The sequence below is a fragment of the Sciurus vulgaris genome (assembly GCF_902686455.1).
Source record: "Sciurus vulgaris genome assembly, chromosome: 4".
Classification (NCBI taxonomy): Eukaryota; Metazoa; Chordata; class Mammalia; order Rodentia; family Sciuridae; genus Sciurus; species Sciurus vulgaris.
This window is the reverse complement of record NC_136464.1, coordinates 94343156-94370795: the sequence shown is the minus strand read 5'-3', so window position 1 is coordinate 94370795 and position 27640 is coordinate 94343156. Positions and strand designations below refer to the sequence as shown.

At 50.5% G+C, this 27640-nt stretch overlaps 3 protein-coding genes across 13 annotated transcripts in view; 2 read left to right on the top strand and 1 right to left on the bottom strand.

The window, feature by feature from the left end:
• CSGALNACT2 (chondroitin sulfate N-acetylgalactosaminyltransferase 2) overlaps positions 1–22151 on the top strand; it is a 78736-nt gene extending 56585 nt beyond the window's left edge. Inside the window, exon 7 of one of the 2 annotated variants that reach the window (XM_079136836.1) lies at positions 22057–22151. In XM_079136836.1, the coding sequence (XP_078992962.1) occupies positions 22057–22103 (47 nt within the window). In that variant the 3' untranslated portion in view covers positions 22104–22151. Of the gene's footprint in view, positions 1–12702; positions 12928–22056 lie in introns of those variants that run through there. The other variant, XM_079136835.1, reaches the window with a different exon arrangement.
• The window catches only part of RASGEF1A (RasGEF domain family member 1A), an 82837-nt gene that overhangs the window by 11001 nt on the left and 44196 nt on the right, over positions 1–27640 (bottom strand). For 6 of the 10 annotated variants that reach the window (XM_079136840.1, XM_079136847.1, XM_079136838.1 and 3 more), the window contains 2 exons: positions 3072–3275; positions 407–529 (listed from right to left, as the gene is read on the bottom strand). In XM_079136840.1, coding sequence (XP_078992966.1) covers positions 407–529; positions 3072–3275 — 327 coding nt within the window. Of the gene's footprint in view, positions 1–406; positions 530–3071; positions 3276–6412; positions 11219–18786; positions 18851–23046; positions 27197–27640 lie in introns of those variants that run through there. The other 4 variants (XM_079136839.1, XM_079136843.1, XM_079136841.1 and 1 more) reach the window with 4 other exon arrangements.
• LOC306659371 (uncharacterized protein) lies at positions 500–12687 on the top strand. Its single transcript, XM_079136851.1, has 5 exons — positions 500–584; positions 9922–10027; positions 10635–10724; positions 11588–11763; positions 12267–12687. The coding sequence occupies exons 1-5, from the start codon at positions 552–554 to the stop codon at positions 12288–12290; spliced, it is 429 nt and encodes a 142-aa protein (XP_078992977.1). The 5' UTR covers positions 500–551; the 3' UTR covers positions 12291–12687.

The window sequence follows — 27640 nt, the reverse complement described above, 5'->3', positions numbered from 1 at the left end:
ACTTCTGAAAGTCTTGCCCAAATGCCTGCCTCTGGGGCCTCAGGGGCGAGCTATGACTTCCTGACTGCCTGAAACGTGGCTCAATCCAGAAGAGACTGGGGCCCCTATCTGAACCACTGAAAATAATGAGCAGTGAGAGGCCAAGGACACTGCCACCCGACCCCACACTGATGTGGCAATGACTCAGGCCCTGGCTTTTCTGAAAGCTACAACAGAACCTTCCATACCAGGGAGCCTGGCATTGATCAGGAGATCTGGCATGGCTGTGAGTGGAGCCTTCCCCTGGGAGGAGGTGCAAGTGTCATCAACAGTAGGGACTTGGAGCATCCTAGGAAGAGTTCTCAGCTCTGGCAACACCCCCCTAACTGAGAGGAGACACAGCACCAGCATCCCTTCACATTCATACCTTCTCAGGTCCAGCCTCCAGTTGCTGCCTTTGCTCCAGGCAGATCTGCCCCACACGGGCCAGCAGGTCATGAGGGGGCATAAAGACCCGGGAGCTCAGGAGGAATGTGAAGATGTATGTCCTCTGAAGAAAGGAGACAGGCGAAATGCTGATCAGGCCTGGCATGGCAGCCCCCCAGGTAGGCACATGCCACTGCTCTTCCTGGCTTGGCCCCTCCCAGGCCCAGCATCACCTGTGGGGCTTCTGTGCCTTCACCTGCATGGTTTCCTTCACCTTGCATGCCTTGCTTCTCTCATACTGCTACCGCAATCCCACCCACCTTGCAGGAATAACTGGGCTGGAATTCTCCAGCACCCTCTGTCCCACTCTACAATGGGGGCCAATCCCAGCCTTTGGACGATGGTGGGGCTCTCTGGGCCTATTGCTCAGCCCAAGATGCTCCCTGAGACAGGGTCCAGGCCTTTTGCTTCTCCAGATCCTTGCAAGCATTGCCCAAGATCAGTGGGGCACACCTGGGAGAGATGTTTTGATCAATGACACAGGACTGTGTTGGCAGCAGAGTGGCTTGATTGGGAGTGGTGGGCAGAGCAGTCAGAGGGAAAGGACGGGGCCTGGCTGTGGGGCTGGGGCCTAGCGGCGTAAGTGGAGCTGCTGGATTGGGTAGGACATGGCCTGGTCAGCAGAGGAAGGGCCTTGGAGGACAGGGCGTGGAAAGCTATGGGCCTTGTGACCAGCTGTGGGCCTTGACCCCAAATGCCACACCAGGGCCCCTCCATCCCACATCCATGTGCCCTTGTCACCAGAATCCTCAAGGATTGGACTAAAGGGCAGAGGGGACAAAATCTGTGGCCAGGGGTTCTCAGGCTTTCTGTCTGCAGGGTCAGTGTCTATGGAATCTTTATACTGGCCCCTGCTATAGATGGGGAAGACTTTTGGGTGGGGGAGGCTGCCTGGGGCTCCCAGGAGGGACTCTACCCCACTCAACCTCACTGCCCTGAAATGGCTGCTACAGGCTGGGAAATGGGAGGCCAGGTTCATTCACCCCAACTCGCAGGCCAAAGGTCAGATTTCCTTGCTCCAACCCAAGATAACAGGGCCAAGTTTGCACGGAGTGCAGGCCTCCTGGAGCAGGACATAGGGCCAGGAGTCCTCACTGCCTCCCAGCAGCCCTCCATATAGGGAACAAGACTAGTAGGAGTGCTCCCTGGAATATCAGGGGATTCCCTACCCCACATGTGCACACTTCCCTTGCCCTGTGCTAGGCTGCGCAGCATGGGTACTTGGGGGTTCCAGCTGCAAGTGGGACTCTCAGTTCCCCCTTATAAGCAGACAACTCAGATACATGAGGAAAGGCACACTCTCACCTCTTGGCTAAGGCAGATAGGGGAGGAGACAATGCCAGCGCCAGGAGAAGTGAAGACTTACTGGGATGTGTGTGCTCGGGGTGCACATGCCTGTCTGGCCCATACATATGACATGGTGGCAGTGAAGGGGGAACCCAGGAGCTCTGCAGAGGAGCTGATGCCCAGCTGGACTCTCCTGCCCCACTTTCTGCCCTTGCCATCTCTCTGTTCTCTCCTGGAAAGCAGTCAGGATCAGAGGCACAGTGTTCTGTGAACTACACTGGATGACAGTGGAGATGGCTCCTCTGGGATAGCCCATGGGGTCTTCCTGCTATGGCACAGGACCACTGCCCCACAGGCTGACTAGCACTGGAAGACCACAGTCCTGCCTTGGGCGTCTTTAGGGCCTGAGGTTCCTCTTCCTGGCTCTGCCCCCAGGCACTCATCAGCAGTATCTGTACCATCAGCACTGTCTCTAACAGGTTTTATGGGATGGACAGAAAAACAGGGGAGTGGACAATGCAAAGGCAAGTCTTCCCAAAGCCCCAGGAGGAGGGAGGTGGCCTGATAGGTGGGGAAGCTGAGCTGACTCCAGCACAGCCAATAGGAAGAAGCTGGAGACCAGCAATTCTGCAAACTGCATCTGAATAGCCAAAGCCAAGTCCATGACTGCCCTCAGGAGGATAAAAGGTCCAGGACAGGCCCTACCAGAAACTGGATGCTCAGCTCACAAAAGGAAGCAGGAAGGCCTACAGAGCCACTGTTGCTAAGAGACATCACCCATCAGAGGCGGAAGGAAGCCACACATGACAAGGGAACGTTTTCTCCATTTCCAGAATGTCCAATACCATCTTTAGGTTAAGAGGAGGGATTTGGGTTGATGAAGAACAGTCTTGCCCTTGAGGACCTGCTGCTCCCTGTGTTGGGATCTGTATACCTCAGGGTGGGACTGTCACCCCTTTGTTTTAGATCATGAGATTTATGCACAAAATAAAGTTTCTCAGCTCAGAGGTGGCCTCCAGGAAGCAAGCTGGATTACCCTCAGCAGGACCTGAGTTCTGGACTTGCCCTTTAAACTCTTCTTCCTCCCCTTAGGGCTGGGTCTTTTGTGTGTCTCTGCTTCCAGGGCCTCCAGGGCCATCCCAGCAGCAGCAGGAAAGTCACTGCAGGTTCTTCCAGGCCTGAGCTGGTATGTGCACATCAAAGAGTGAAGAAGGCACAGGAAGTGAGATTGTCTGGGCCTCCCTCTCCTCCCAGAAGCAGCCTCTCCTGGAACCAGAATACGCCTGCCTATAACTTCCCCCTACACCCCAGTCACTTACATCAGGGTAATAGTCCACCGTGGGGACCAGGTGCTCCATCAAGGCTTCCAGGGACCCGGAGATGAGGCGTCCATCTTGGAAGATGAGGTCCCCAGAGCCACTGCTGGCCCCACCTCCCCGCTCCCCCATGCTGGGTTGCACCTGTCCACTACAGCTGGGCCCAAGGATGCTGGAGAAGACCACAGATGTCTGGGGCATAGTTTCCTACGAGAGAAGAATAAGGCCATTAGGCAGCCTGCATGTACTCAGGGGTCTGTGGTGAGAGCCCCAGCAGTACTACCCAAGTGGTCCCTCAGCCACTGCATGCCTGATAAAAGTTTCTTCAGCACCTGCTCTGTGCACATCGGTGCTGGGGACCTGGACTCAAAGCCTGCCTCCTAGGGTTACAAGCAGGGGAAGAAGAGAAATTGTGGAGAAAATGCCAGGAGAAAATACAGGGAACTTGTGGTCAAGGCAACCTGGGGGAAAGTGATATGTGTAAAATGGCGTTGGTCATGCAGCTCCTGGGAATAAGAAAGGAACATCCTAGTAATGAGAGACAGTCCTAAAGCCACTGTGTATGAAGGGGATGAGCAGGGACAGTGGACTGAGACTAGGCTGACCACATGATCAGAGTGAGAAGAAGTCACACTGAACACAACAAGGAAGCCTTCATGGGAGGCATCTGGAGACCAGCATATGACAGAGCATGAAGGCAGGGTCTAGGGAAAGATCTGGAACTTGTTTTTGGACATGTGGAATCTGAAATGCCAATGAGATGTAGATGCCTGAGCAGGTGGGGTGGCATCCTGTTGGCCTCCCTAGGGCTGTCCCCTGTGGCCTGCCCTTATTGAGGCTAGAGGGTCCCCCACCTAACATTGCAGCTAGGCCTCTTTTGGAAGTTCTCATGAAGCAGGGGAGACTCTAAAGTCCTCCAGGCCTAGTTTCCCCAGTGCATCAGGCAGCTGGGCAAGTGCAAAAGGGCAATGCAGCTTTTGCCAGCCCCCCAGGCTCTGAGGCCCAGGCTTGGGAGCGTGCTCTCCCTCCTGTGGCTGCACACAGGGGTAGCCTCACCTCTCCCACCCCTGGGGGACAGGTGGGCATGGGGCATAGGTAGCTGAGGCCAGGTGGCAGAAGTGGACCTTCCTGCCATGACAGGGGCACAGACAGCAGCAAGCAGGTACTTCTGCTCCAGCACTGGCCCCCATGGCACAGGTTCAAAGTCACATTGTCCTCTCTCAGTGGGGGTTCCTCATAGGAGGGGTTCCTTGTACTAAGAGGGGTGTTATTTGGAAAGCCTCCTCTGGCTTCATGGCCCTCTACACAACCCATGAGGGGTCAGCCCTACCTTTGTAGATGAGGGCAAGCCTCAGTGCCATCCTAGCCTCAGTTTTCTCACTATGTCAAGCAGATAATAGCCACAACTACTGCTGCAAGAGGACCAGAGGGACTGCTCTCCGAGGGCTTTACAACAGAGGGCCACCTCCCCATGACATAGCACATGGATCATATTGCATGGGCCCCAGGCTCAGCGCAGCCTCCACTCCAGGATGGGGAGAAAGCCTGTCTCAGAGTTAGGGCTGGTGGCAGCAGCAGCAGCAGCTCATGCATGTTAGGTGAACATTCTCATGCCCAGCCCTGTCCCTATTGCATCAGAAACTCAAAGATAAGCTTGACATTTATTTTCGAATAGTTCCTCTAGGGAATTCTGTGCTCAAGTCTGAGGATCACTGATGTGAGTGAACCCTTCATTTCTCAGATCATGCATCAGAGGCCCAGTGGGAACAGACCTAACTAAGGAAATCCTAGAATTTTCAAGTCCTTCCCAGGTGCCTCCCTGGATTAAGCCTAGACTGCTGACCCACAAGGCCTCACCCCAACCCCTGGGGTTATGAGATATTGTTTTCCCGTGGTAGAGGCAGGAAGTGCTATGGTGGAAAAGAGGAGAATGTCCTAACACACTGCTAACACACATCCCTTGCCAAAGGGAGACCTGCCCCAGAGCTGGGGAGGCTTGCCTGGGAGACCAGGAGCTGGCAGGGAGCCAGCCTGGGGACTCAGCTCATTGTGATTCTGCTGCCAGAAAGTGGACAGATGAGCCTAGTAGGAGCAGGTCACCTTCAAGGGCAGGGGCCTGGATGGAGGATCAGCAGGGGACCCAAGGCAGGCAAGGTTCAGTGGGAGCTCAAAACTCCCCCCTGGGGAATTGGCAGGCCCATAGAGGCCACATGGGAGGGAACACACAGCCTTAACTAACACTCTCATTACACACTATGTGCCACAAGTGACACTATGTGCTGGTGTTGAACCATCATTTCTTATGTGACACCACCCCACACTGAGAGCATCCAAAGATGAGGACAAGGCACTGAGAGCTAAGTACACTCCAGGTCCTACAGTGAGATCACAGAGGACCAGGATTCAAGGCAACTAGACACAAAGGGAGGTGGGTTTTGTCAGGATCCTCAGCCTCTTGGAACCTTAATAGGTAAAGGGAGCACTAACTACTGCAGAGGTTTGCTGGGAGGATCAAATGAGCCCTCAATATAAGATGCCTGCACTAGCTGGTAATTACTTCCCTGGGAGCTGACTCCTACCTGTGAGACTGCTCAGCATCCCTCACAAGCCACATGTGTGGCAGGACTCAGGAAGCCAACCCTGTGCTGATGCTCTAAAACCAAGCAGCAGTAGCACCTGGTCATGGTTAAAATGCACAAATTGTTCCAGGCCAGGCCTGGTAGTCAAATCTGCATCTAATTGAGACATGCAGGTGACTCACATGCAGAAAGGATAAAAGGTCACAAACCTGTCCGTCTGAAAGTTACAGCCTTCAAGTGTACTGTGCCAGCTAAACCAGGTGCCCTCAGCTGTGGTCGCACATCTTGGAGACTTTTCAAAACCATTTTGCCCAGCTCCCACCCCAATGGGAGTGGTCTAGGGGACAACTCAGGCACTGGCATTTTCCAAGAATTTCCAGGTGCAAATGAGGACCCACCTTCACCTCTGCTCCAAGTTAGATGGAGTTGGCCTAGACCAAGCAGCAGCCTAGACCAGCAGTAGGGAGTAGGGAGCAAAATGGTACCCCCAGCTGGCTTCCTCTCATCTCCTAGCACCTCCTCCTCTGTTCAGGCAGAAAGGCAACCACCTTCTAATTATAGACCTAATCAACTCAAAAAAATGTGCTCACAGGGAGGCAGGTGCAATGACTCACTCTCTCCCTGAGGACAGGCCTTGAAAGTTGCCCCCACTCCCACCATGTAGGCATGAGGGACAGTAGGACAGGACAGGACTGACACTACAAGATGAGAGGGAGGGGCCCTCCCACCAGCTGGGTAGAAACCATTTTCCATAGCTGGGTTTACCTGGCTCTTTGGGGCACCATGGAAGAAGGAAGCCTCTCTGAGAGCTGATGGCCCCTGAAGTAGGGCCAGCAGTCAGGTGAGGAGGCCACACCCATTCCCCTGCACACCCCTGCAGGGATGAGGGTGGGTGTGAAGAGCTGCCTGCAGAGGCTGAGCCCCAGAGGCCCTTTGCTACCTGCTGGCCTGGGTAACAACATCTAGTTGGCTGGAGGGAAGGTGGGCAAAGCAACCAGGCCAAGGGGCTACTTGCAGCTGCACTGTTGTCCTCTCCCCAGAAGCTCCTCCCATTCACCCCCAGCCCATACCAGCACTGTGCCTGACTCTGATAGGCCCAATCCTTTAGGCTTGACCTGAGGTGCCCCACCCAGCATCTCTGTTCCCAAGAACTTGATGTGGCTTGTGGGATCTTATAGCCACTCTTCTGTGGGGCTCAAGCCTGCTGCCTGCCATACTGGCCCAGCACAGGTAACAGCCTGTGGGAATCCCCATGCACCTGCAGCCCCCAGTCTTCTGCCTGTTGCTCCTTTAATGCCTTTGTCTGCACCCTCACAGTGACCATGTGATCAACACATGCCTGAGACCTTTCCTGTGGTTACAGGTCCTGGACCCAGGACTATAGGGCACAGTCAGAAATATGGAATCAAGAGACATGTTCTTTGAGTCCAAGAGGAAGCTTCTGAGATGCTCTGAGTCTCAGTTTCCTCAGCTGTCATTGGAGGTAGGGTTGTTTGTCCCACCTTCCTACAGGCTGTGTAAGGGTAGAGTGAGGAGATGGCAACCGATGTGGCTGTGTCCCTGGAGTGGACCAGATGTGGTTGTATATCACCCACATCTGTGCCTGGCCTCAATGGCACCCAAATGGCCCACTGTCAGCTATCACTGACTTTTACCTATGGCTTCTGACCTATGACTTCTGACCTAGGGCTGTAGGGCCATCAGACTCAGCCCAACTGCATGTTGTCACTGAGGCATGAGACAGGTGGACCCATCTGGACCTGTGTGTGCACAATCCAGAAGCAGGGCTGGCACAGGTAACACCTAGAAACTGTTAATACCTTGTGAGACAAACTTGGATCTATGGAGCATGGGAACTGATAGGAAAATGCCCCCTCCTCACTCCAGATGGACAAAAGCTTCTCAGAGCTCCCCAAAGACATCTGGTGAGACTGCCAGATGTTGGAACACATCCCAGCTATCTATTGGCTCTGCTTCACTGTCTCCTGCTCCCCTGAGAGCAGGATCTTATATTTCCCAATGAAGTGTTCATACATAAGCTTTCACATCAGTTCTGATCTCCAAGGAAGGTGGGCCTGGAGAAGCAGCTATCTTCTTGCTTCTGTGCCACTCCAATTTGCAGAATATCCACATGCTGATGGCTCCAGGTACCCAGAGCGTGAGGGATCAGGAGCCCCACACACAGGTCAGCCTCCCTCCAGCTATTGGTTTGGGAATTACTCCAGCTGTGTGAGCACTGACTGACTCTGGCACCTGAACTTCGTGGTGACTGTGAGGAGTGCAAGCATGGGGTAACGTGAAGGGCCTAGAACAAATGCTCACATGCAGGGCATGCTATAGTACAGAAAGGGAACACTGCTCTCAGGGCTCCGCTCAGCCTGGAAGCTGCATTCTGGAGCTCTGCCTCAGTATAACGCAGGCAAAGAACCCCTTTTGGGGGTCACAATCACAAACTCTAGCTTCTGAGTATTCACAGCTCCACTTTAACTCATGTGCACACACATGCACACACTTGCACCTTCTAAGGAATACAGTGCACAAGTGGAGCGTCAGGGAGTCGGGTTCTGAGAGACTTTGAGAACCTGAAAAAATTGGGAGAGTAAGAAGAGAGATCATGGGTGGCCCAGAGCCATAAACCACTCTGGGAGAGACAGAAAGGAGGGTCTGGGGAAGATTTTGCAGGGAAGTAAGTATGGAGTTCCCTTTTGTAGCCTCTTCAAGGGACTTACAGAGATTTTACTGCTACTCACTGCACCGGTGCTTTCTCATGTGGTCCATGACAGAGGCAGCACAAGTAGAGGAACATCTGCTTTTGACCAAGAGCCAGACACATGCCCCAAGAGAAGCAGCCATACTCACACACGTGTACACCTTTTGTGAGTTGGGATAGAGTCCTTACCTCCTCTCATGAACTCCAGTTGTCCCAGAAACATGCTCAGAGACCCCACCCCTCACCCTGTCACCCGAGGCTCTTGGTCCCAAGCTGCAGCTGCCATAGAGACCCAGAGGGTCTAGGCCAGAGCTTCTGGCCTTCCTGCAGCAGGGCCAACCGTGTTTGGCATCTCATGTCCACACTTGCACTTGTCCAAGCCTGGTTCATGGCTACATCCTTTCCTACTTCTATGTGCTCTTTCTGCCTCCTGTGCCAGAGGATGAGAGCCCAACAAGATCCGGGATGCCTGGGAGGCCCACTACTACCCAGTGGCCTCAGAAAAGACTCACTCCCACAGCTGAAGTTGTAGCAAACAATTCACTCAGGTATACTTGGGTACGGAATATAAATGATGTTGACTCTAGAGGAGCATCTAATCACAGCACCATTCACGTACAGGGTCATCCCTCCTCACACCTGTCCTGGGAGTGTGCACCTGCACCTCTACCCCTCCCAGGAGGTGTCCCAGTGCTGTGAGTCTGCTCTCAAGGGACATGCCCTCATCTCCCTGCTGTGAGCCTCCATCTTGTTGCCTTAAAGTCTCTGGGCAAGAAGCTGATATGGGAGGGGAGGGCAGGAAGGATGGCCAGGCTGGGCAGAGGTCTCATCCTTTAGAAGCCACACTGGAAAAGCCACAACCTTTCCCACTCATGGGTTCTCTCAGGCCTTTAGGCTTTGGAGACCAAGCTATCTGCTTCCAACACCAAATCCACTTTCCTAGAACATCCTAAGAAAGGAAAGGAAGAAGACAACAGCATTTACCTCCTAATATACCCAGCCCCAGGGGATCTACATGAGCATCCTGTTCAGCTCTGGAAGGACAAAGGGAAAAATGTTGGAAGGCAGTTCCAGGGGGTAATGGGCCAGCCTCAAACATAATAAACCCCATCCAGTGGGTAGTGGGAGTAGTGGGGGTAGGAAGGGTGTTTCTTATACAACTGGACTGGAATAGGGTCAGTCCTCCTCCATTCAACTCAAGGGGGAGCTGTCTGGGGCACTGCTGTTTCCCAGCACACATTCAGAATTCTAAGCCCATTCCAGATTCTGGAATATGCAGTTTCAGAAATTTTTTTGAGAAATGTCAAAGTAACTTTTAACTAACCTTGTACTTAACTAACCTTGTACTTTCCATCATTAGGAGCTGTGTGCCGGGCTTTATAAAACTCATCACACATACATGCAATTCTCCCATCACCAAGAGATTCCCATTTCTCTGACGAGGACGCTGACACCCGTCTCATGAGATCTGCATCAGGCTGCTCAGGCAGTGTGTGGACCTGCCTAGGCCTGCTGCCCCAAAGCCCTGTGTTTTCTTGAACTCCCCCCTAACATTGCCCCTGAGCGTTCCTTGCAAGGGCAAGACCCATCTGAGCAAGAGATGAAGACTGAGACCTTTGCCAGGATGCACAGACAAATGCACAGTCCCACCACACTCTGCATGATTCCAGGTACTTCTGAACTCCCAGAAGCTTATCTGTGATCCCAAGGAAAACAACCCAGCTTCCTGGAAAAATGGGACAAAAATGGCCCGCAGGGGTCCCCCATGAGTCCCTGGGGCTCTGCCAGGGGGTGGAGGAGGGGCCTGAGGCAGCCCCTGCCTCTGCCAGGCTTGGCAGTGGGGGCTTCTTTCCGAGGCAGCATGGGGGCTTCTATTTTTTAACCTACTCAACAAAAAACCAAGACTATTTTTAGCTCAGCAAGCTGCAGGGCATCACAATTAGCAACTGAAAATTACACATCCTGCCAGTCTCCCCTCTGCTGGCTAGGGAGGAGGTGGGGGAGAGAAAGTGTTCCTGGAGGGAGCTGGGTGCCAACACTATGTCCCCACCCTGCTGGGTCACATAACCAAGAGAGCATGCTCAGAGGCCACTGTCAGGTCCATGTTGGCTACCTGGACCTGGCCAGAAGACACAGGAGCCCAGGTCTACCACAGATACTACCAAAAGAACCCCAATTGCCCGTCCAGTGTTGTCTAGTCCCCTGAAATTGTTTGCACAGGGGTGCGTAGGAGGTGAGGTGCTTCACAGAGCCCTTACTCCTTGTTCATTTATTCAGAAATGTTAATGAGGACCAGCCTAACCAATGGAAATCCAAATGGAGGAAATGTCATTGTTCTCTGGCGCTATGATTCACCCATTGGAACAGGTAAAGCTGGCACAGGATAACCACACAGATAAGGGTAGAGGAGGCTCATGCTGTGGTCGGCAGAAGCAGCAGGTGGTCATGAGACTGGGTGCAGGAAAGCAGTAACTTTAATCTGGACCACCAATGAGGCTTTGCATTCCTGTAGAGGTGAGTTTTGAGCAAAGACTTGAAGGAGCATTCTGGAAAAAGAAGAGCTTAGCTACTAGAGGAAAGGGCAGTATGAGCCCTCACACACCTGCTGTCAAGGAAGTCTTCCCGGAGCACTTCCTGGCTGGCTCAGTCACTCCAAAACAAGTATTTATTGGTTATCTGTGTATGTGTCATCCTAAATGTGGGTCTGTGGAGGTATACAGGTCAAGGCCTCCAGCAGTGCGGGGCTGCCCCCCATCCTGACTAGAGCCAGGTCACCAGTTGCCTCCACCGCCGGCACATCCCACTGCAGAGGGGTGTGCCCTGCCCACCACTTGCCCAAAACTGCCATGCATGGGTCTTGGGTGGATCCTCTGGTCCAGACATGAGGGGTAAGTTCCCAGTCCCTGGATCTCCTTGGATCAGGCAGGTGGTTCCTGATACCCTTGAACAATCTCAGGGAGGTGAACTGGCTGGAGGTGGGGCAGGGGGTGTGGAGAGGAGGGGACTCACTTCACACAGGATGTTGCAATTCAGGTTAAATTTGTAAATAAAATTCTTGTTTAAATGCATGAAGGAGTAAGTGAGGAGGGCACACCATGAATTCCTGTGCAAACGCAAATCTCTAGGTAAGATTTTAGTGGGTCAAAGGATTTGCATCAGACAATTTGGGGGGAGGGCAGAGATTAAACCCACCGACCCACATCACCAGCCCTATTTTATATTTTATTTAGAGACAGGGTCTCCCTACAATGCTAAGGCTGGTTTTGAACTTGTGATTCTCCTGCCTCAGCCTCCAGGGCTGCTGGGATTACAGGCGTGTGCCACTGCACCCGGAGCATCAGACGATTTTGACCCAGTCCTTGGATGGGAGACAGCTCTAGTCACTTCATGTATCCCCAAAGGACAGGTGAAGGGTCAGGGTGTCCTCTTGGTTTGGGTGGAGAGTCACTGGCCTGGGAACAGAGTGGGCAGGAGGCCAGCCTCTGAGGACCTTCTCCCTTCCTTGCAGCGGGAGGCATCACACTTTCTTCTCTCTCCCCAGCCTGAGTTCCCTGGTCAGATGGCAGAGACCTGTGCCCATCACCTCCCCTATCCTTCCCCATCTTATCCAATTCCCTAACTGGGTTCACAGACCAGAAAACTCAGGGAAAGGAGGGAGCTGGCCATGGACGGGACACTTCCCCACAGTCATTGAGCCCCTACATGCATCAAGGGCAGTGGGACATTCCAGGTAGCAGAGGTGCAGAGTTGGAGAATGAAGGACTCTTCCGCTTGGGGCACAACCCACTACTCCCTCTCCTGTTCTCCTTTGGCTCCTGGCTTCTCTGATACCCCTATCATCACAATCCCACTACGTCAGCATCCCTCCATCCACGCCCCTCCCCCCATCCCTGTTCCACCTTCCCACAGGCTGCAGTCTCCATCCTCATCTAGAGTCGGGAACCTGCACCCAAGTCCTAAATGAGAAATGAAGGGTGACCTGTCAGTGACTCAGCCTTTCTGGGCATCACCTGCACAATACTCAGGTGAGCACCACCTGTGTGAGTGTCTTCAGCTTCGTTCTGCCTCATTTCTAGACACTGCAGTGGGTGCAAGAGGGGCCTGCAGCCAGGACCCTGCTGTGTGCTCCATCACCTTCTGGTGGTAGTTTCTGGATTCCAAACCTAATGTCATCCATCAGTTCCTTCACCCCAGGGCTAGAAGGGCCCTCCCCCAGTGGTCTAGCCTGGACTCAGACTATCCTGTCTCAGGAACTGCAGGAAACTCCCCACAGGGCCTATCTATCCTTTTCCAAATCTAAGCTCCCAGATCTCCCTGTGAACTAAAATGTATCTCCTTTCCACAGAGTCCTGGTTCTGTCTGCTGGGGCCTCACATGGTGGGTCCACAGAATCCAGCTGCAAGCATAGGTTGGCCCTGAGATGATTGGGAGGCTAGCCTAACCCACCCACTGGGGGCCAGCGCTCTTAAGATATCACCTCCAGCACTGCTTGCAGGCTGACAGCACAAACCAAAACCAATAAAGCTCAGGATAGCCTCTGTACCTGGTGATTTTTGGTTTTGTTGTTGTTGTTTTGTTTTGTTTTTTGGTACCAGGGATTGAACCCAGGGGTGTTTAACAACTAAGCCACATCCCCAGTCCTTTTTATTTTTTATTTTGAGACAGGTTCTTGCTAAGTTGCTGAAGCTGGCCTCAAACCTGTGATCCTCAGGCCTCTGCCTCCCCAGCTGCTCGGATTACAGGCTGGGATTACACCCAGCACCTGTTGGTTTTTGATAGCATCAGAACTGCAGAACATTTCTGAAGGACACCTGTCCTGTTGGTTGCCTGGTTGCTGTCCTAAACACAGATTTTAAGAGCTGGCATTGCCTTCTACCTGGTCCCCTCTCATACCCACCATGCCCAGGACAGCCGACCTAGGTCCCCTGCTGCAGACAGAGAAAAGAGAGAAGCTCTTGCCTCCCACTTCTGTGCAGGTTGAGTCCTTGACCTGTTTCCACTGCCCTATCTCAGGCATGTGGGATTCAGAGCTGGTTCTGGTCTAGGGTAGGCTGAAAGGTCTGGGGTGATACACCTTCTTTGCCAATAGGTATCGTAAGTTCTTACCCCCTCCTCTCTCTGAATGCCTGTGACCTCTGCAAGGAAAGTCCTTGGGAGGGCAAGGCTGGCCCCACCCCTGGGATAGGAACGAGGGAGCTCCTGCAGCCCCTATTCCCATCCTCCCAGCCCAGTGGGCATCAGAGGGCCAGAGGGTGAGGGGCAAGACGTTGTTTTTCACATGATCCAAGCTTCAAGAAATCATATTCACCAACGCTGCAAAGAAGGACAGCATTTACCCCTCAGGGCTGGCCTGGGTGGTCCTCAGGCCTGACAGGGCTGCAGGCCAGGCTTCAGCAAGGAGGCGGCTGCCATGGGAACCAGAGTGCCAGCCGCAGCACCTCACGGGCGCCTTCTCCACAGAGGCCCAGGCTTAGGAGCGATGCTGATAATGAGACCTTTGTTACAAACACGTGATTCATTTTTTTTCTTTTTCCCAATTCTTTTCTATTACCAAATACTATTTGAATTGACTGAAGGAATCTTGCCATCTCCTCTTCACACTCCTAAATACAAATTCTGCCAAGTCTGGTTTTTTCCTCTTTCTTTTTTCCTCCTCCTTTTCCACTTTTTGTCCAGTCAGCTTCTTCTGGTGGCTGCTCAGGAGACAGAATGTCATTGTCCACCAATAACTGCCCCACTATTGAAACTCAAGAGGCCCAGAGAAGGAGCAGGTGGGATTTCAGAGAATCCCTGCCCTTTCTAGCAGGCTTGCCTCCCTGCTTCCCACTTGGCTGCCCTAGGGCTGGGGCAGGGGCTGGGGCCTCCCCATGCTCCCCACCTCTAGCCTCACCCACTCTTGGCTGACTCCTTGGGACTTAACTGGGGTTAGAGAGCCTTCTACACTTGGGGACAGCTCTGGGACTCTAGGAGGCCAAGCTGGGTACAGGCTTGACCACAAGGCAAACTAAGATCATCTTGAGAGCCAGTTTTGTCATTACTAGGAATTCCCTCAGGGTGCCACAGAGAAAGGAAGGTGGGCATACACCCTCACCCCAACTGGAGTTGCCCCTCTGGGGTCCCCTTCCTAGGTGGGGCATCCACTGAAGACTGCTGGGACAGGATCTCCTACTGCTGATCAAAACCCAGCACAGGGGCCAGGGCTCCCATTTGGCTCCAGCAGAAAGACACCCCATGTCTTGGGTCAGCTTGAGAGCCAGACAAGGCTCAACAACACCGCTGCGAGAGAGAGGGACAATAAGCTGCCTGGCTCAGAGCTGCCGACCCTTGGGAGGCTTGTCTGAGGGAAGGACAGGTGAGGGAAGCCCTTCCAGGAGTGAGCAGCTCCCACTCTCTATGGGTGCTGAAATATGTAAAAAAGAACAGAGAGTTCTTTTATTTTAAAATGACATCTAATTAGACCAAGAAAAGATATTTTCTTTGCTCTTAAAAACAAAACAAAAAAAAATCAATTTCCCTTGCTTGAATTGTCATCCTCCTGGCAGACACCCAAAGCAGCACCCCTGAGATTCTGGATGCTATTGGAGCAGGGGGCTTTGTGTTTGCCAGTAGGCAGGGTGTGGCACAAAGGGGCATCCAGCTCCTGCTGGGCTAGAAGAACCATGGCCTTGTGGCACACTCTGGAACAGGACGGGACACATGTCCTGACACTTCCCACCACATGCTCTGTGGGGAATGGCTCTGGGAGTTCATCCCCTGACCAGTGGTAGAGTTACCTCTGTTCCTATCCAGGGCAGGTCAACTCCTGCCATCCTAATTTCCAGATGAGGGGGAAAAAATGCCCAAAGGGCTAATATCATCAAAGAGCTTCAAAGTGCAAAGCAGCAGAGCTGTAATTTGAACCCTGTGAGTATGAACATCATGATCAGACATACCACTCAGGGAAGGCAACAAGGGGCTCAGGAAAAGGGAGGACAGTTGTGACATGGAGGTAGATGGGAGTGGCCAACGTCCTGAGCGATCAGAAGGGACTGCCCTTGAAAATCGTATGGGGTGGGGCCATGAGTGCAGCACTGCAAAATGGGGATCTGGCCAGGGTCCGAGGGGCCCCAGGCTGAGCAGTTGGATTTTGTCTCTCCCTGAAACTGCCCAGGAAGCTCACAGCCATTGAGTGACACTGGCAGAGGGCTTTCCAGTACTGGAGTACCCCACACTTTCCCAAGAGGGCACTGCTGTCCACCTGCCAGATAAGGTACAGCCAAGGGAGCTAAGGATAGTGCAGAGCCAGGAAACTAGCCCAGGTTTTTACCTGCAGACTGGGACTTCCTGCCAGTGTGGACCAGACACAGAGAGACTGATAATATGATTTATAATAAGATATGGATCTAAGTATCTATAATTAGATCTATCTAGTCATCATCCCCTTTCCTGATACACAGTTCCCAAGCCCTCGGAATCTCCAAAGTGATATGTATTTCTGTATGCTAAGATGATTAGTGGCTGAGGGTTCCCAAGTAGCCTCAGTATGGGTCTGGTTGTCAGCGGAATCAACCACATGATCAGAAGGTTGAAACTTTCAATCCTGTCCCACCCCAACCCCAACCTAGAAGGAAGGAAAAGGGGCTGAGGGTTGAGTTGATCATCAGTGGCCAATTATGTAATTAATCATGCCTGTGTAATGACAGCCCCATAAAATCCCAAAATGACTAGATTGGGAGAGCTTCTGGACAGTGGAACAGCAAAGGCATGGGAGATCCACACCCCTTCCCTCATGCTTTTCCCCATGCATCTCTTCCATCTGATATTCATCTGTATCCTTTATAAGAAACCAGATTTATTGCCAGAATTTTGTGAGCTGCTCTAGAAAATTAATCAAAGCAGAGAAGAGGGTCATGGGAACTCTGATTCATCCTGGCAGTTAGAAGCACAGGTCACAACCTGGGGCTTTTGATTGGCATCAGAAGAAGGGGGCAGTCTTGGTACTAAATTCTTAACCTGTGGAATAACTGCTGTCTGAAGTGCTGTGTTGAGTGATTGAGAGTAGAGAATAGGAGAAACATCTCTATTAGAGGCAAACTCCAGAGAACACAAAGTTGTACCCATAAGCATCTCCTCATGGGCAAGGAAGACTGGCAGAACAACAACCAGAACTTGCTACAATTCCCAAGAAGGAATGGAAACCCAACTAGTAAAATTCCTGCAGTGCATGTTCTTGGGCAGGGGGGCAATCAGAAATGTTAAGGAGTCACATATGAAATGCAGGGCCACAGGAACAAAAGGGCACATTCATTCTACTGTTAAGAGTCTCCATCTACATTATCAGATATCATACCACCAGTGAAGCCAAATACGATCTCTAAACCTGTTCAGCCTGCTGGTGCACTTCTATAATCCCAGCTGCTCAGGAGGCTGAGGCAGGAGGATCAAGGCTTTTCTCAGCAACTTAGCAAGACCCTTTGTCAAAATAAAATAATAACTTTTAAAAGGGACTGGGGATGTCATTCAGAGGTAGTATTCGTGAGGCCCTCAATTCAGAGAGAATGAGAGAAAGAGAGAGAGAGCGAGTCCCCAAATCAAAATGTCAGATGACAGAATGACAGGAACATATCAATAAGCAAAACATATCATGTACAATCATAGAAATGAAAAGTTGTACCCCATTTATGTACAATGAATCAAAATTCAGTCTGTAAAAGTAAAAATAAAATAAAATTTAAAATAAGCAAAACAATGAGCCAAAACATGCACCTACTTGATTAAAAAACTTTTCTAAATAATGTTTGTGTTAAAGAATCAATGCAGGGCTAGGGAGATAGCTCAGTTGGTAGAGTGCTTGTTTTGCAAGCACAAGGCCCTGAGTTCAATCCCCAGCACCAAAAAAAAAAAAAAAAAAAAAAAAAAAAATCAATGCAAACTCCAATTATAAACAAAAGAAAAAATAAACCTTAAAGAAAATTCCACATCAAGTGATAAGAATGATTCAGCCAAAACTGTACTCAAGAGAAAAATTCATAGACTTCAATATATTATAATAAGACTAAGCACTTGACTTAAATATCAAGAAAGCCAGGCTGGGGAGATAGCTTAGTTGGTAAAGTGCTTGCCTTACAAGCACAGGGCCCTGGGTTTGATCCCCAGCACCGCAAGGGGGAAAAAAAGTTTATATATATATATATATATATATATATATATATATATATATATATATATATATATATCAAGAGAGCCTCTAAATAAAACAAACTTGCCTGAAAGCAAACTAGAGGAAAAGAATTTCTAAAAAGTAAACAAGTGGATCTAATCAAAGAAAGAAAGTAGTACTGCTTATTAAATTCAAGAGCCTGATTCTTTTAAAACCCAAAACCCTGGCAATTCTAATCAACAAAGAAGGGAGATAGAGATAGGGTAAGAGGTAGGAAATGCAAAAATACATTGGGCATGAAAAGAGGAATTTAAGGATATGGAAAACAAGCTTTAAAAGAATCAATTAGTTAATCTAAATGATCTGAAAGCTTTTTGAACTGGTATATTTCTAGAAAATATAAATAACATAGCCGGGCATGATGGGTGGTACATGCCTATAATCCCAATGGCCTGGGAAACTGAGACAGGAGGATTTCGAGTTCTAAGCCAGCCACCCTCAGCAACTTAGTGAGCCTGTAAGCAACTGAGCAAGACCCTGTCTCTAAATAAAATATAAAAAGGGGCTGAGGATGTGACTCAGTAGTTAAGCGACCCTGGTTCAATCCCTGGTACCAAAAAAAGAAAAGAAAAAGAGAAAGAAAGAAAATATAAATAACCAAAATAGACTACACATGTTTAGAATAATCCCCTCCCCACCAAAAAACCCCAATAACCACAGTACAAATTAAGTTGACAACCAACTAAATCTCAGGGAAAAAGAAAAGCAAGCTGTGGCTAAGACAGTTCCTAAAATGAGTTATTTCAGGCCTTTGAGAGTAAAATTATTTTATATGATATTTAAATGATTTCAACCACACAATTCACTTTGAAATTTTTTACTATTAATTTTATGAAGCTAACATAACATGATTTATAAATGTGACAAATGTGTCTCCTAATAGGAAATACATATAAATTCTTACCAATGAATATATATGAAATATAACCTAAGAAACAGCAACGTATCAGTAAAATGAACTCAGAAGCATTTTTAAGTACAAAAGAGACTGCCCCAGTGGATTTATGCATGAATAAGAGGATGATTCAGCTCAGAAAAGCTATAAACAAGTCAACACATTAAAAGGCCCAAGGAGGAAAGACATTTGATGATTTTTCTAAATTCAGGAAAGCCCTTGATGAAACTGAATATTCATTCTCGATGTATATGTTTGACAATTAATGTAAGAATAGGGCATACTGTGCATGATGAAGAATATCTATGGGAATATAGGGCCAATTTCAGACTTACTAAAACATTCAAGCCCTCCTCATTACAATGAAGATCAAACCAAGGACAACAGGTGTTACATCTTCTGGAAAACACAATAAGATAAGAAAATAAATAAAAGACATTAGATATGAAGAGGTAGAATGTTCCTTACGTATATATAACATGATAATCTCTTTTGTTTTTCAGGAAGTCAAACTAAAAATGTATTCAAACTAACAAAGTTCAATAATCAATCATTTAACATAATTTTTTTTTTAAATCAAAGGATGTCCTACCTTGCTCCTCTGGGGTGTCCCCAAATGGGACATGTGGGAAGCTCACTCCAGCAACAATGGGTAGAATATGTAGATGTGTGTGTGTGTGTGTGTGTGTGTGTGTGTGTGTGTGTGTGTGTGAGAGAGAGAGAGAGAGAGAGAGAGAGAGAAGGAGAAAGAGAGAGAATGTGGGTCTGTGTGTGAGTATGCATGTGTGTGTCTGGGTATGAATGTGTGTCTCTGTGTCTGATTGTGTAACTTATTTTGTATGTGCATGTCTGTATATGTGCCTATGTGTCTGTATGTATCTTTCTATGTGTCTGTGTATGTGTCCTGTGTCTGTATGTGCTCAGTGTATATCTGTGTCTATGTCTGAATGTCTATGTCTATGTGTATCTGAGTGTGTGTGTTATTTGTGTGTGTGTATGTATCTTATGTCTGTGTATATGTGTCTCCTTGGACCTCCCACTGCCATCACCCCGGGACACTGGCCCACTGCCATCAGCCCGGGACATGCTGCCCCCAGTGGGCCTACTCTGCCAACTGAGTCAGCTATGCTGAAGTCTTGGTCACTGCACCACCCAACTCTGGCCCAGACACTGGTTTCCAGCCTTCTGGAATGGTCTCATCCCTCTTCTCAGGATGTCTTTTGTATGCAATGGCAAAGAGGGCAGGTAGGAAGTAGAAGCAAGAGTCCTCCTGCTCCAGGGGTTGCTGCTCTGACTTGAGCTTCAATAGCCTTGGCTTCCTCATCTGTCAATATCTGTCACTGAAAGAGCAAAGCTGAAAGGGTTCACGGACACCTCATGCCAGTGACCCAGCTCCCACAGATTACTCTGGCCACAGAGGTTCTCTGACTCACACTCACCAGCCCCAGGGCAGGGGGCGGCTCACAGGGCAGCCACACTGACATTTGGGAAATGCCAGAGCCTGGGCCCAGGCAGGAAGGCACGAGACAGCGGGGGTGGGGTTGTTCCACAGGAGGCTGGGACAGTGGGTGTGCCAGCAAAGCCCCTAGTCAGCAATGCCCAAGAGGCCATGGCCAGGATTTCAGGGGCTGCAGAGCTCCTGGCTGCTTTCCCATTCCCAAGACCCAATATTGTCCTCACACTCCAACTGACACCAGGTTCACCTGGAAGCCCCCCAGGTTGCTGCAACCTGTCTGCCTGTGAGCTTTCCCTTGTTCTGAAACCCACGAGGACCCAGGAAACCCATAACCCGGCATACCAGAGGCATCCTGGAATGTGAACTAGCTCTGACCCCTGACATCTGACCTCAGGCAAGTCACAGCCCCTCTGGGCCTCAGTTTCCCCACAAGTAAAACATGAAAGCAGGACTAGCCAGTCTGTACAAGCTAGTTTGTTCCTTCCTTCCCTTATTCAGTCAACAAGCATCTACTGAAACCTCCCAGTCTATGCCACATAAGACTGAATAGAAGAGCCCATGTACAATCACATCTGCCAAAGGACAGACTTTACATCACAGCACAGCAGGATCTCCTTGGCATTAAGGGTCTCTGCTGGGTGCCAGGGAGGCACAGGGGTGGGGAATGAACTCTGAAAGGAAAAGTCAGGAAGGGTTTCCTGGAAGAGGTGATTTTGAGGTAGGCTTCCAAATATAGCCAGGGGGTTTTCCTGTGAATTAAGGGAAGGAAGGGCAGGGAGACCACAATTTGGTCTTCTGACAGATCCAACCTTCCCCTGGTCATTCTCCAACAGCTCCCCTGGAGGGCCATGACCAAGTGTGAACAGTATAGGCAGCTTCCACAGCCAGGCCACTCTCCCTTCCCCTGAGCATGTGATTATTCCCGAAGATTTCCTGACTACCCCTCCACCCATGGACACTGCCACTGTGGTCCACTGTGGGCTCTGGGTGTGTAATGCTGTGGGTGGTGCTGTCCCACTGCTCCCTGCACTGGCCAGGTAGACCCTAGCAGCACGTTCAGGCTGCCATTGTCATTAGATGCTATGGCTCCCTCTCCTTCTCGGTCCTGGGGGCCATGACTCCCCAGGGGTAGAATCCTCACCCTGCCTCTCCTGGGGGAGCTCACTCAGAAGGGGACCAAAGCAGTCAGACCCCACCTGGTGGGGCCCAGGGGGGCACTGACTGAGCCAGCAGGGGCACATTGCCTGTGGCCAGGAGGTGGCAAGGAACCTGCAGGATAGAATAAACCTGGCTCCAAAGTAGCAAGTCCAGTCCAGACCTCCCCTGAACTTTAGACTGCCCACCCCTGCCAGGCAAAACCTCACATCAAAGTGTCCCCTGTTCACTGCCTGCCTCTGCTGTACCTGCTACACCTTTCCCACTTCTGCCAAGATCAGCCCAACTCTTCCATCTCCAGTGCCATATCCCAGCCAATTGCAAGGCCTTTGTCTTCCCTTTAAATGTGTCAGAATCATTCCTCTGTCCTCTGCTATCTCCAGAGTCTGAGTCCCTGATTTGTCCCCTCTTCCACAGTGATCACCAACTGCTGTCCTTGGCCCTTTCACACAGCTGGCTACTGTTCCTCCTTATTAAGTCCTTAAGTACATGTCCCACCTCCGAGCCTTCCCAGGGCCACCCTTCCTAAGGTACAAACATCATCCCACATGGGTAGTCAGCACTCTAGGTACCAAGTATCGGACCCCTGCTTGCCAGGGTGAGCAAGACTGTCATGACTAGTTCCAATGACATAAGGTGGGACTCTGTGAGTCCTCTGGATCTCAAGCATTGAGTCGAGTGACCTGCATCACTCTAGACTGAGTCATTTAAATGCCAGGGAGGGCCCTCTCTGCCTCCTGCCATGATACTTTGTCATCTGGTCCCAAAGTGAGGACCATGTGGAACAGGGACCAGGCAACTCTCAATAGGCATTACATGAGTGAAAGCTACACTGTGTCATTATAAGCTACTGGACTTGGGGTTGCTGTGTTACTACAAAATAATTAAACTCTCCTAACTGATGTACTCTATGTTCCATTCCTCTTTCCCATTTTACTTTTTGTCTTTAGTCCTTAATCATGTAACATTTCCTAATTGTTCTTTTTTCCACTAGGTGAGCCACATGAGGACAAGGACTTTGATGTGCTTGGTTCCTGCTGAACTGCAGTATCTGCACACAGCAGGTGCTCAATAATGAATGTGGGTAAGTGAATGAAGGAAAGGAAAAATGAGTCCTGGGCTCAATAGGCCTGGGCTACCCACTCTTAGCAAGTCTGTTCCAACCTAGGGGAGCTGGGGATAGCAGAGCTGCATCTGAGTCACAATGCCCAACATGATTCAAAGCTAGAGAAATCCAACAGTGCCCCATGCTCAGGATTAATGCTAGGACCTTTCTCGGCTTCCTCCCTACAAGGTTCCTCACTCTGGAGCAGGGTCCTTGAAGACCCACTGCTGGGATCCACTCTTTAAATACATCTGCCTTGAGCGGGAGGGGGAGGTGGGCTCCTGCAAGCACTACCCTGTCCTCACAACCGCCTCTGCCTTGCTCTTGCTCTCACTCACACATCCCATATATAAACATGCCCTCACTCTCGCCCACACATACACATACACGCATACACACCTCCCACGTGCCCACTTCATCACAGACCACCCCCTCTTTCAGGCACCTCCTCCTTGGGGCAAACAGGTGGTTCTGTGCCCCCTCGATTCTGGGAAAGGATCCAAAGTCGTTCCGACTCTTCGCAAACCTGACAGTGCCTGTCCTGACAGCCCCTCACCATCTCCTGCCTCCCTCCCTTTGCTGATGCTGCTCTGGCATGGGCGGTCATTGGCATCAGCAGGCGAGGCCAGGAGGGCAGCGGTAGCCAGGGCGCGGCCCGCCAGGCGGCAAGTGCCCCAGTGGAGACACAGAGAGAGGTTCTCCCGTGGTTCTCCCAGCCCTGTCAGAGATGTTCCAGACAGTCGCTCAGCTTCCCGAGCTTAGCGGCGCAGGAACCCCACACCCGCAGTTCTGCAGTAGAAAAGCCGCTACCCTGCGAGTGCGCCCATGACCACGCCTCCCTGCCCTCCGCGCCACACCTGCCACACACCGCAGCCCTACCTGGGGTTCCAGAAACATCCTGGCTGCCTGCTCTGGGTGTTGTCCCCCGACCGGGCAGGCGTCGGGCTACTGGAGACTTCTGGCGGCTAGGAGCAAATGCCGGCCCGCCCCCTAGCCGGCGGACTTCCCCACGCCCTCAAAGCCACCTCCCGGAGAGAGGGGTGGGGCGGGGCCAGGGGCGGAGCCGGCAGACAGTCGGGGACCCAGCGACCGTAGGGGCTAGACCCTGAACAGCACAGTGAGACGCAGGACACCGCGAGCAAGGGATGGAGTTGGGGGTCGCACAATGAAGGGCACTGTGTGGGCAGGGCGTACGGTCCTGAGGTTAAGTTTGGGAGCACCGTGGGGTTGGGACTCAGCGCAGGGTGAGGCAGTAGTGGTGGTGACATCTGGTTCAGTTGGGCCTCGTGCGCCTAGGTCTCCTCCCTCTCCTCTCTCCGGACCCTTCCAACCTCACCTCATCATAGACATCCGGACAAAGCTATGGCAAGTGGTCAGGCAGCATTTGGTTTGAATGCCTCCCCTGACCGGGCACTTGCTTCACACAGCTCGGGCCTGAAGTGATTCACAGAACTTTCTGTGCTTCCATTTCCTGGAGTGAACACGGGGGACAGGCAGCTAGCTTTTGCGGGACAGCTAATCAGAGACCCCAGTGGATCCCTGCAGTACGTGGCAAAGTGAGGTGCCATTCCGCGCCCAGAAATCCCAGCCCTCTGAAGAAATCCTGTCAGATGGTTGGATGGTTCTCCTCCACCATGTTCTGAGGCCCCAACCCTAGCTCTGGGAGTTTGGGTGACAGAAACCAGGAGCATCTCCTGGGAAGTCTGGAATTAAAGAAGCAGAGACTGAGCCAAAGAGGGAGTTGGAGCCAGGTTCTGGGGAAGGCAGAGCTGGCAGCCTGAGGGACCACTAGGGAGGAAAGGGATACTCTCAACTTGAATGGCACAGAGAAGAACAGGGGATGCCCAGAGAAAGGCCAAGACAACCTCAGGAGGGTTCACATCCTTCACCCACCACCTGCCAGCTCTGTGCCCAGCAGCCTTTAGGACAATTGTCTCTCCTCCGAGCACCTCTTTCTCCTATGCCTGCTCCCTTACCAGCAGCAAAATTAGGTACTAGACTATCTTTTTTGGGGGGATGGAGGGGTACCAGGGATTGAACTCTAGGGTCACTAGTCTGCTAAGTCACATTCCCCAGCCCTATTTCCTATTTTATTTAGAGACAGGGTCCAAGTTGCTTAGCACCTCGCTTTTGCTGAGGCTGGCTTTGAACTCACGATCGTCCTGACTCAGCCTCCTGAGTCGCTGGGATCACAGGTATGTGCCACTGCACCCAGCTAGGCTATCTTTGTCTTGAGCAATTCAGGACTGTGCTGGGTCCATTTGCTGACCTCCCCTATTTCTGTCAGTACTAGTGCTGGGTCTGGACCCCATTTCTCATAGCTCCAGAGAATGCACTATTCTTACCTCATAATACAGCTCCCAACAGGTGGGCAGTTAGGGGCAAACTCCAGGCAGAAATGGTGCATCAGCCATCCCCACCACTCCCACTACCAGCATCTTTCACATTGTCCTCTTCCCTTTTCTGTCACCACATCTTGTTTCAAGCCATCCAAAGAACACAAAGCTCACAATGGCCTCTGCAGTTAAATAGTAGTGTCAGGACCCACCTAAGCCGTCAGGCCATGGCCTACATGCCCCCCCCCCCCAATCTCTTCAGACCACTCCGGAGTCCCAAGAGAGGTGAAACCTAGAGTCTTACCTCAGGGTAAATTTAGGCATCTGCCCTCTGCTTTCCTCATTCCTGTACCATGACCCTGAAGGATATTTGGGCCCCATGATGGTCATGGCATTGCCTCAGGAAGTCCATGTGGACAGTCAACAGCCCTGCTGCCACATGCAAGCCTTCTCCTCTGCCTCTCTGAACATGACAGTCTAGAGAAGGGTGATGGGGGTGCAGCCCCTGCTGCTTCCTATACTGTTCCAGTTACTTCCCATCAATAGATGTCACCAGCATTGCCCAAAGACCTTGATAAGGTAAGATGCTTCTCCTGGAGTGAAAGAGAGCCGCTCTGCCCTGGTTTCTGGCAGACACAGTTGTCTCCTTTGCTCACAGGTACAACCTGAGCATTCATCTGATCCACATGCTTCCTTGTGCCCAAGGACTACGGAAAGGGCAGCTGACCCCTGGCAGCTGTCCTTCTGCTTGAAGCTGTGGGTGGAACTGTCCCTCTGGGAGGGCATGTGGAGACCAATGTGGGACCTCCACTGCCCTCATCAGCTTCAGAAAGTACAAAACAAGCAAGGTGTGGTGTGGCCAGTGGACATCTGCTAGGACTTCTGGAAAGATAAGACACATAGGAGCTACCCCTCCTTCCTCCAGGCAATGGGGGCTGGGCAGGAGACCTAGAACATTGTTTCCATCCTTAACCATGAGAGGCACCTCTGAGGAAGGGCCGGAAATCCTCATTCTGGGCTGACAGTGACCTAGTACATCCTCATGAGTGCATGACAGGAGGCTGGACCATAGCAACACTCCCAATGAGTGTCAGCATTTGCTGCCTCAACACTGCAGGCAGGGGATCCTCATTTGAATCTGAGTCAGGTTCCATCCCTCCTCTGTCCACAAGCTCCAATGTCTCTTGCCCTGATCACAATCAAATCCAGAGTTCAGCTGTTACACTGACCTGCCCCCACCTGAGACCTCAGCTCTCTCTGCACTGTCCTGGCATGGAATGTGCTTCCCCTGGTATCTGTGAACACTCTCCCTTATGTCTCTGCTACTCAGAGACCTTGGATCTCTGTCATTTTTCCAGTGACATATTTACAATATCACCTTCCACCCTAGCAATTCTTCCTCTCCACTGAACTTTTTTCCTTGGGGTTATTCAATCTGACACTCCCTTATTTGTTAGCCTGCTTCTAAAAGAATGTGAGCTCCATGAAAGCACATCTTTGTTTACTGCCACAACCCAATGACTAACACGTCTGCACACACAGGCACTCAGGGTATGTGTATGTCTGGGTGTATGCAGATATGGATATTGATAAAAAGATGGAATATCGATGTAGATGGGGATATTGATATGTATATGGGTATAGATAAGACTATGTATATGAATATAAAAAAGGATATTGATATAGATATAGATAAGGGTATGGACAGAGACATAGATTAGATATGGAAATGGATATACATATGGAATGGGGATACAGATTTGGATACAGATATGATGTGGCTATCAATATAAATTTGGAATATGGATATAGATGTAGACAGGGATATGGATATAGATAGGAATATGACAGGGATATAGACAGAAGAAACATATATGGGAATATGGATAGAGATATCGGTATAGATATGGAATATGGATGCAGATATAGATACAGGTGTATACATCCAGCACAGGACTCATATGCACAATAATAAAGAACTGAGAAAGTCAAAAAGTTAGAAGACCCAATTTTTTTAAATGGACAAAAGGTTTGAAGGGATACTTCACAAAAGGGCAATAAACCTAAGAAAAGCATCCAACTTCATTAGTCATTAGGGGGAGGGAAATTAAAACCACATTGTGATATCCCTGGACACCCACCACAATGCAAAATTGAAAAGGCAGAAAATGCCAAGTGCTGACGAGGAGGTGGCACAACTGAAACTCTCAGCTGCTGGTGTCCCTTCACTGGGACAGCCACATGGAAACACAGTCTATGCCTATGAGAGCTGAGCATATGCAGACCCAGAAGTTCCACTCTGGGTGTAAACCTGGCAGAAATGTTCACAGACTCACACCAAGAAATACTTCAGCTCTGCTCACAATGGTTCCAAACTAGAAACAACCCAGGAGTCTTCCACAGAAGACTGAATTCCTGCCAAGCTGTGGTATATTTGGCCAATGGAATGTTCCAAGATAATGAGATAGACAAGACAGTCATACACAAGGGCAAGTCTCACCACCATGATGTGGAATAAGAAAATAAAATAAAATAAAAAACAGGCACAGATACTAAGATAGAACCCCATATGTATCTAGCTCTGACATGGCAAAGGCACCTACTCCACGGGGAGATGCAACCTAAAGGGAAAGGGCTGGGAGGGGCCAACGGCTGCTGGAGCTGAATCTGGGTGCCCATTATCCAAGTGTTCACCCCACAAAAAAAATCACAAAGCTGCACATTCTGACTTAGGCACTTTTCTGTACATATGTTATGCTTCAAAACAATTACATTAAGAAAACTGAAGGAGAGGGTGGGGTGTAGTTCAGTGGTAGAAGACTTGTGAAGCCTTGGGTTCCATGCCCAGCACAAGAACAGAAGGGAAGGAAGGAAGGGAAGAAAGGGAGGGGGACAGGAAGGGAAGGGAGAAAATTGAGGAGAAAAAATGAGAAAAAGCATCCTAGTTGGGTAGACAGAAGCTGTCTGAGCCTCAGGGTCCTTCCAGGCCTAGTGTGGGCAACACCTCAGACAAGAAGCCAACTCAGAGGCAGGAACATGGTAGGGGCACTGGGTACCTTGGCCTTCCTCTTGTCCCCCCAAGAACAAAGGCAGTCTTGGGTGAAAACACCTGTTCCCTCCTTTAAAATATACAGATG

Excerpts from the sequence above, each read along its gene's own strand:
- LOC306659371 (XM_079136851.1), top strand. The coding sequence starts at position 552 with ATGCTGATCAGGCCTGGCATGGCAGCCCCCCAG. Across the intron at positions 10,725-11,587 it reads TGATTCACCCATTGGAACAG|AGACAGGGTCTCCCTACAAT; the intron begins GTAAAGCTGGCA and ends TATTTTATTTAG. Across the intron at positions 11,764-12,266 it reads CATGTATCCCCAAAGGACAG|GCTGCAGTCTCCATCCTCAT; the intron begins GTGAAGGGTCAG and ends ACCTTCCCACAG.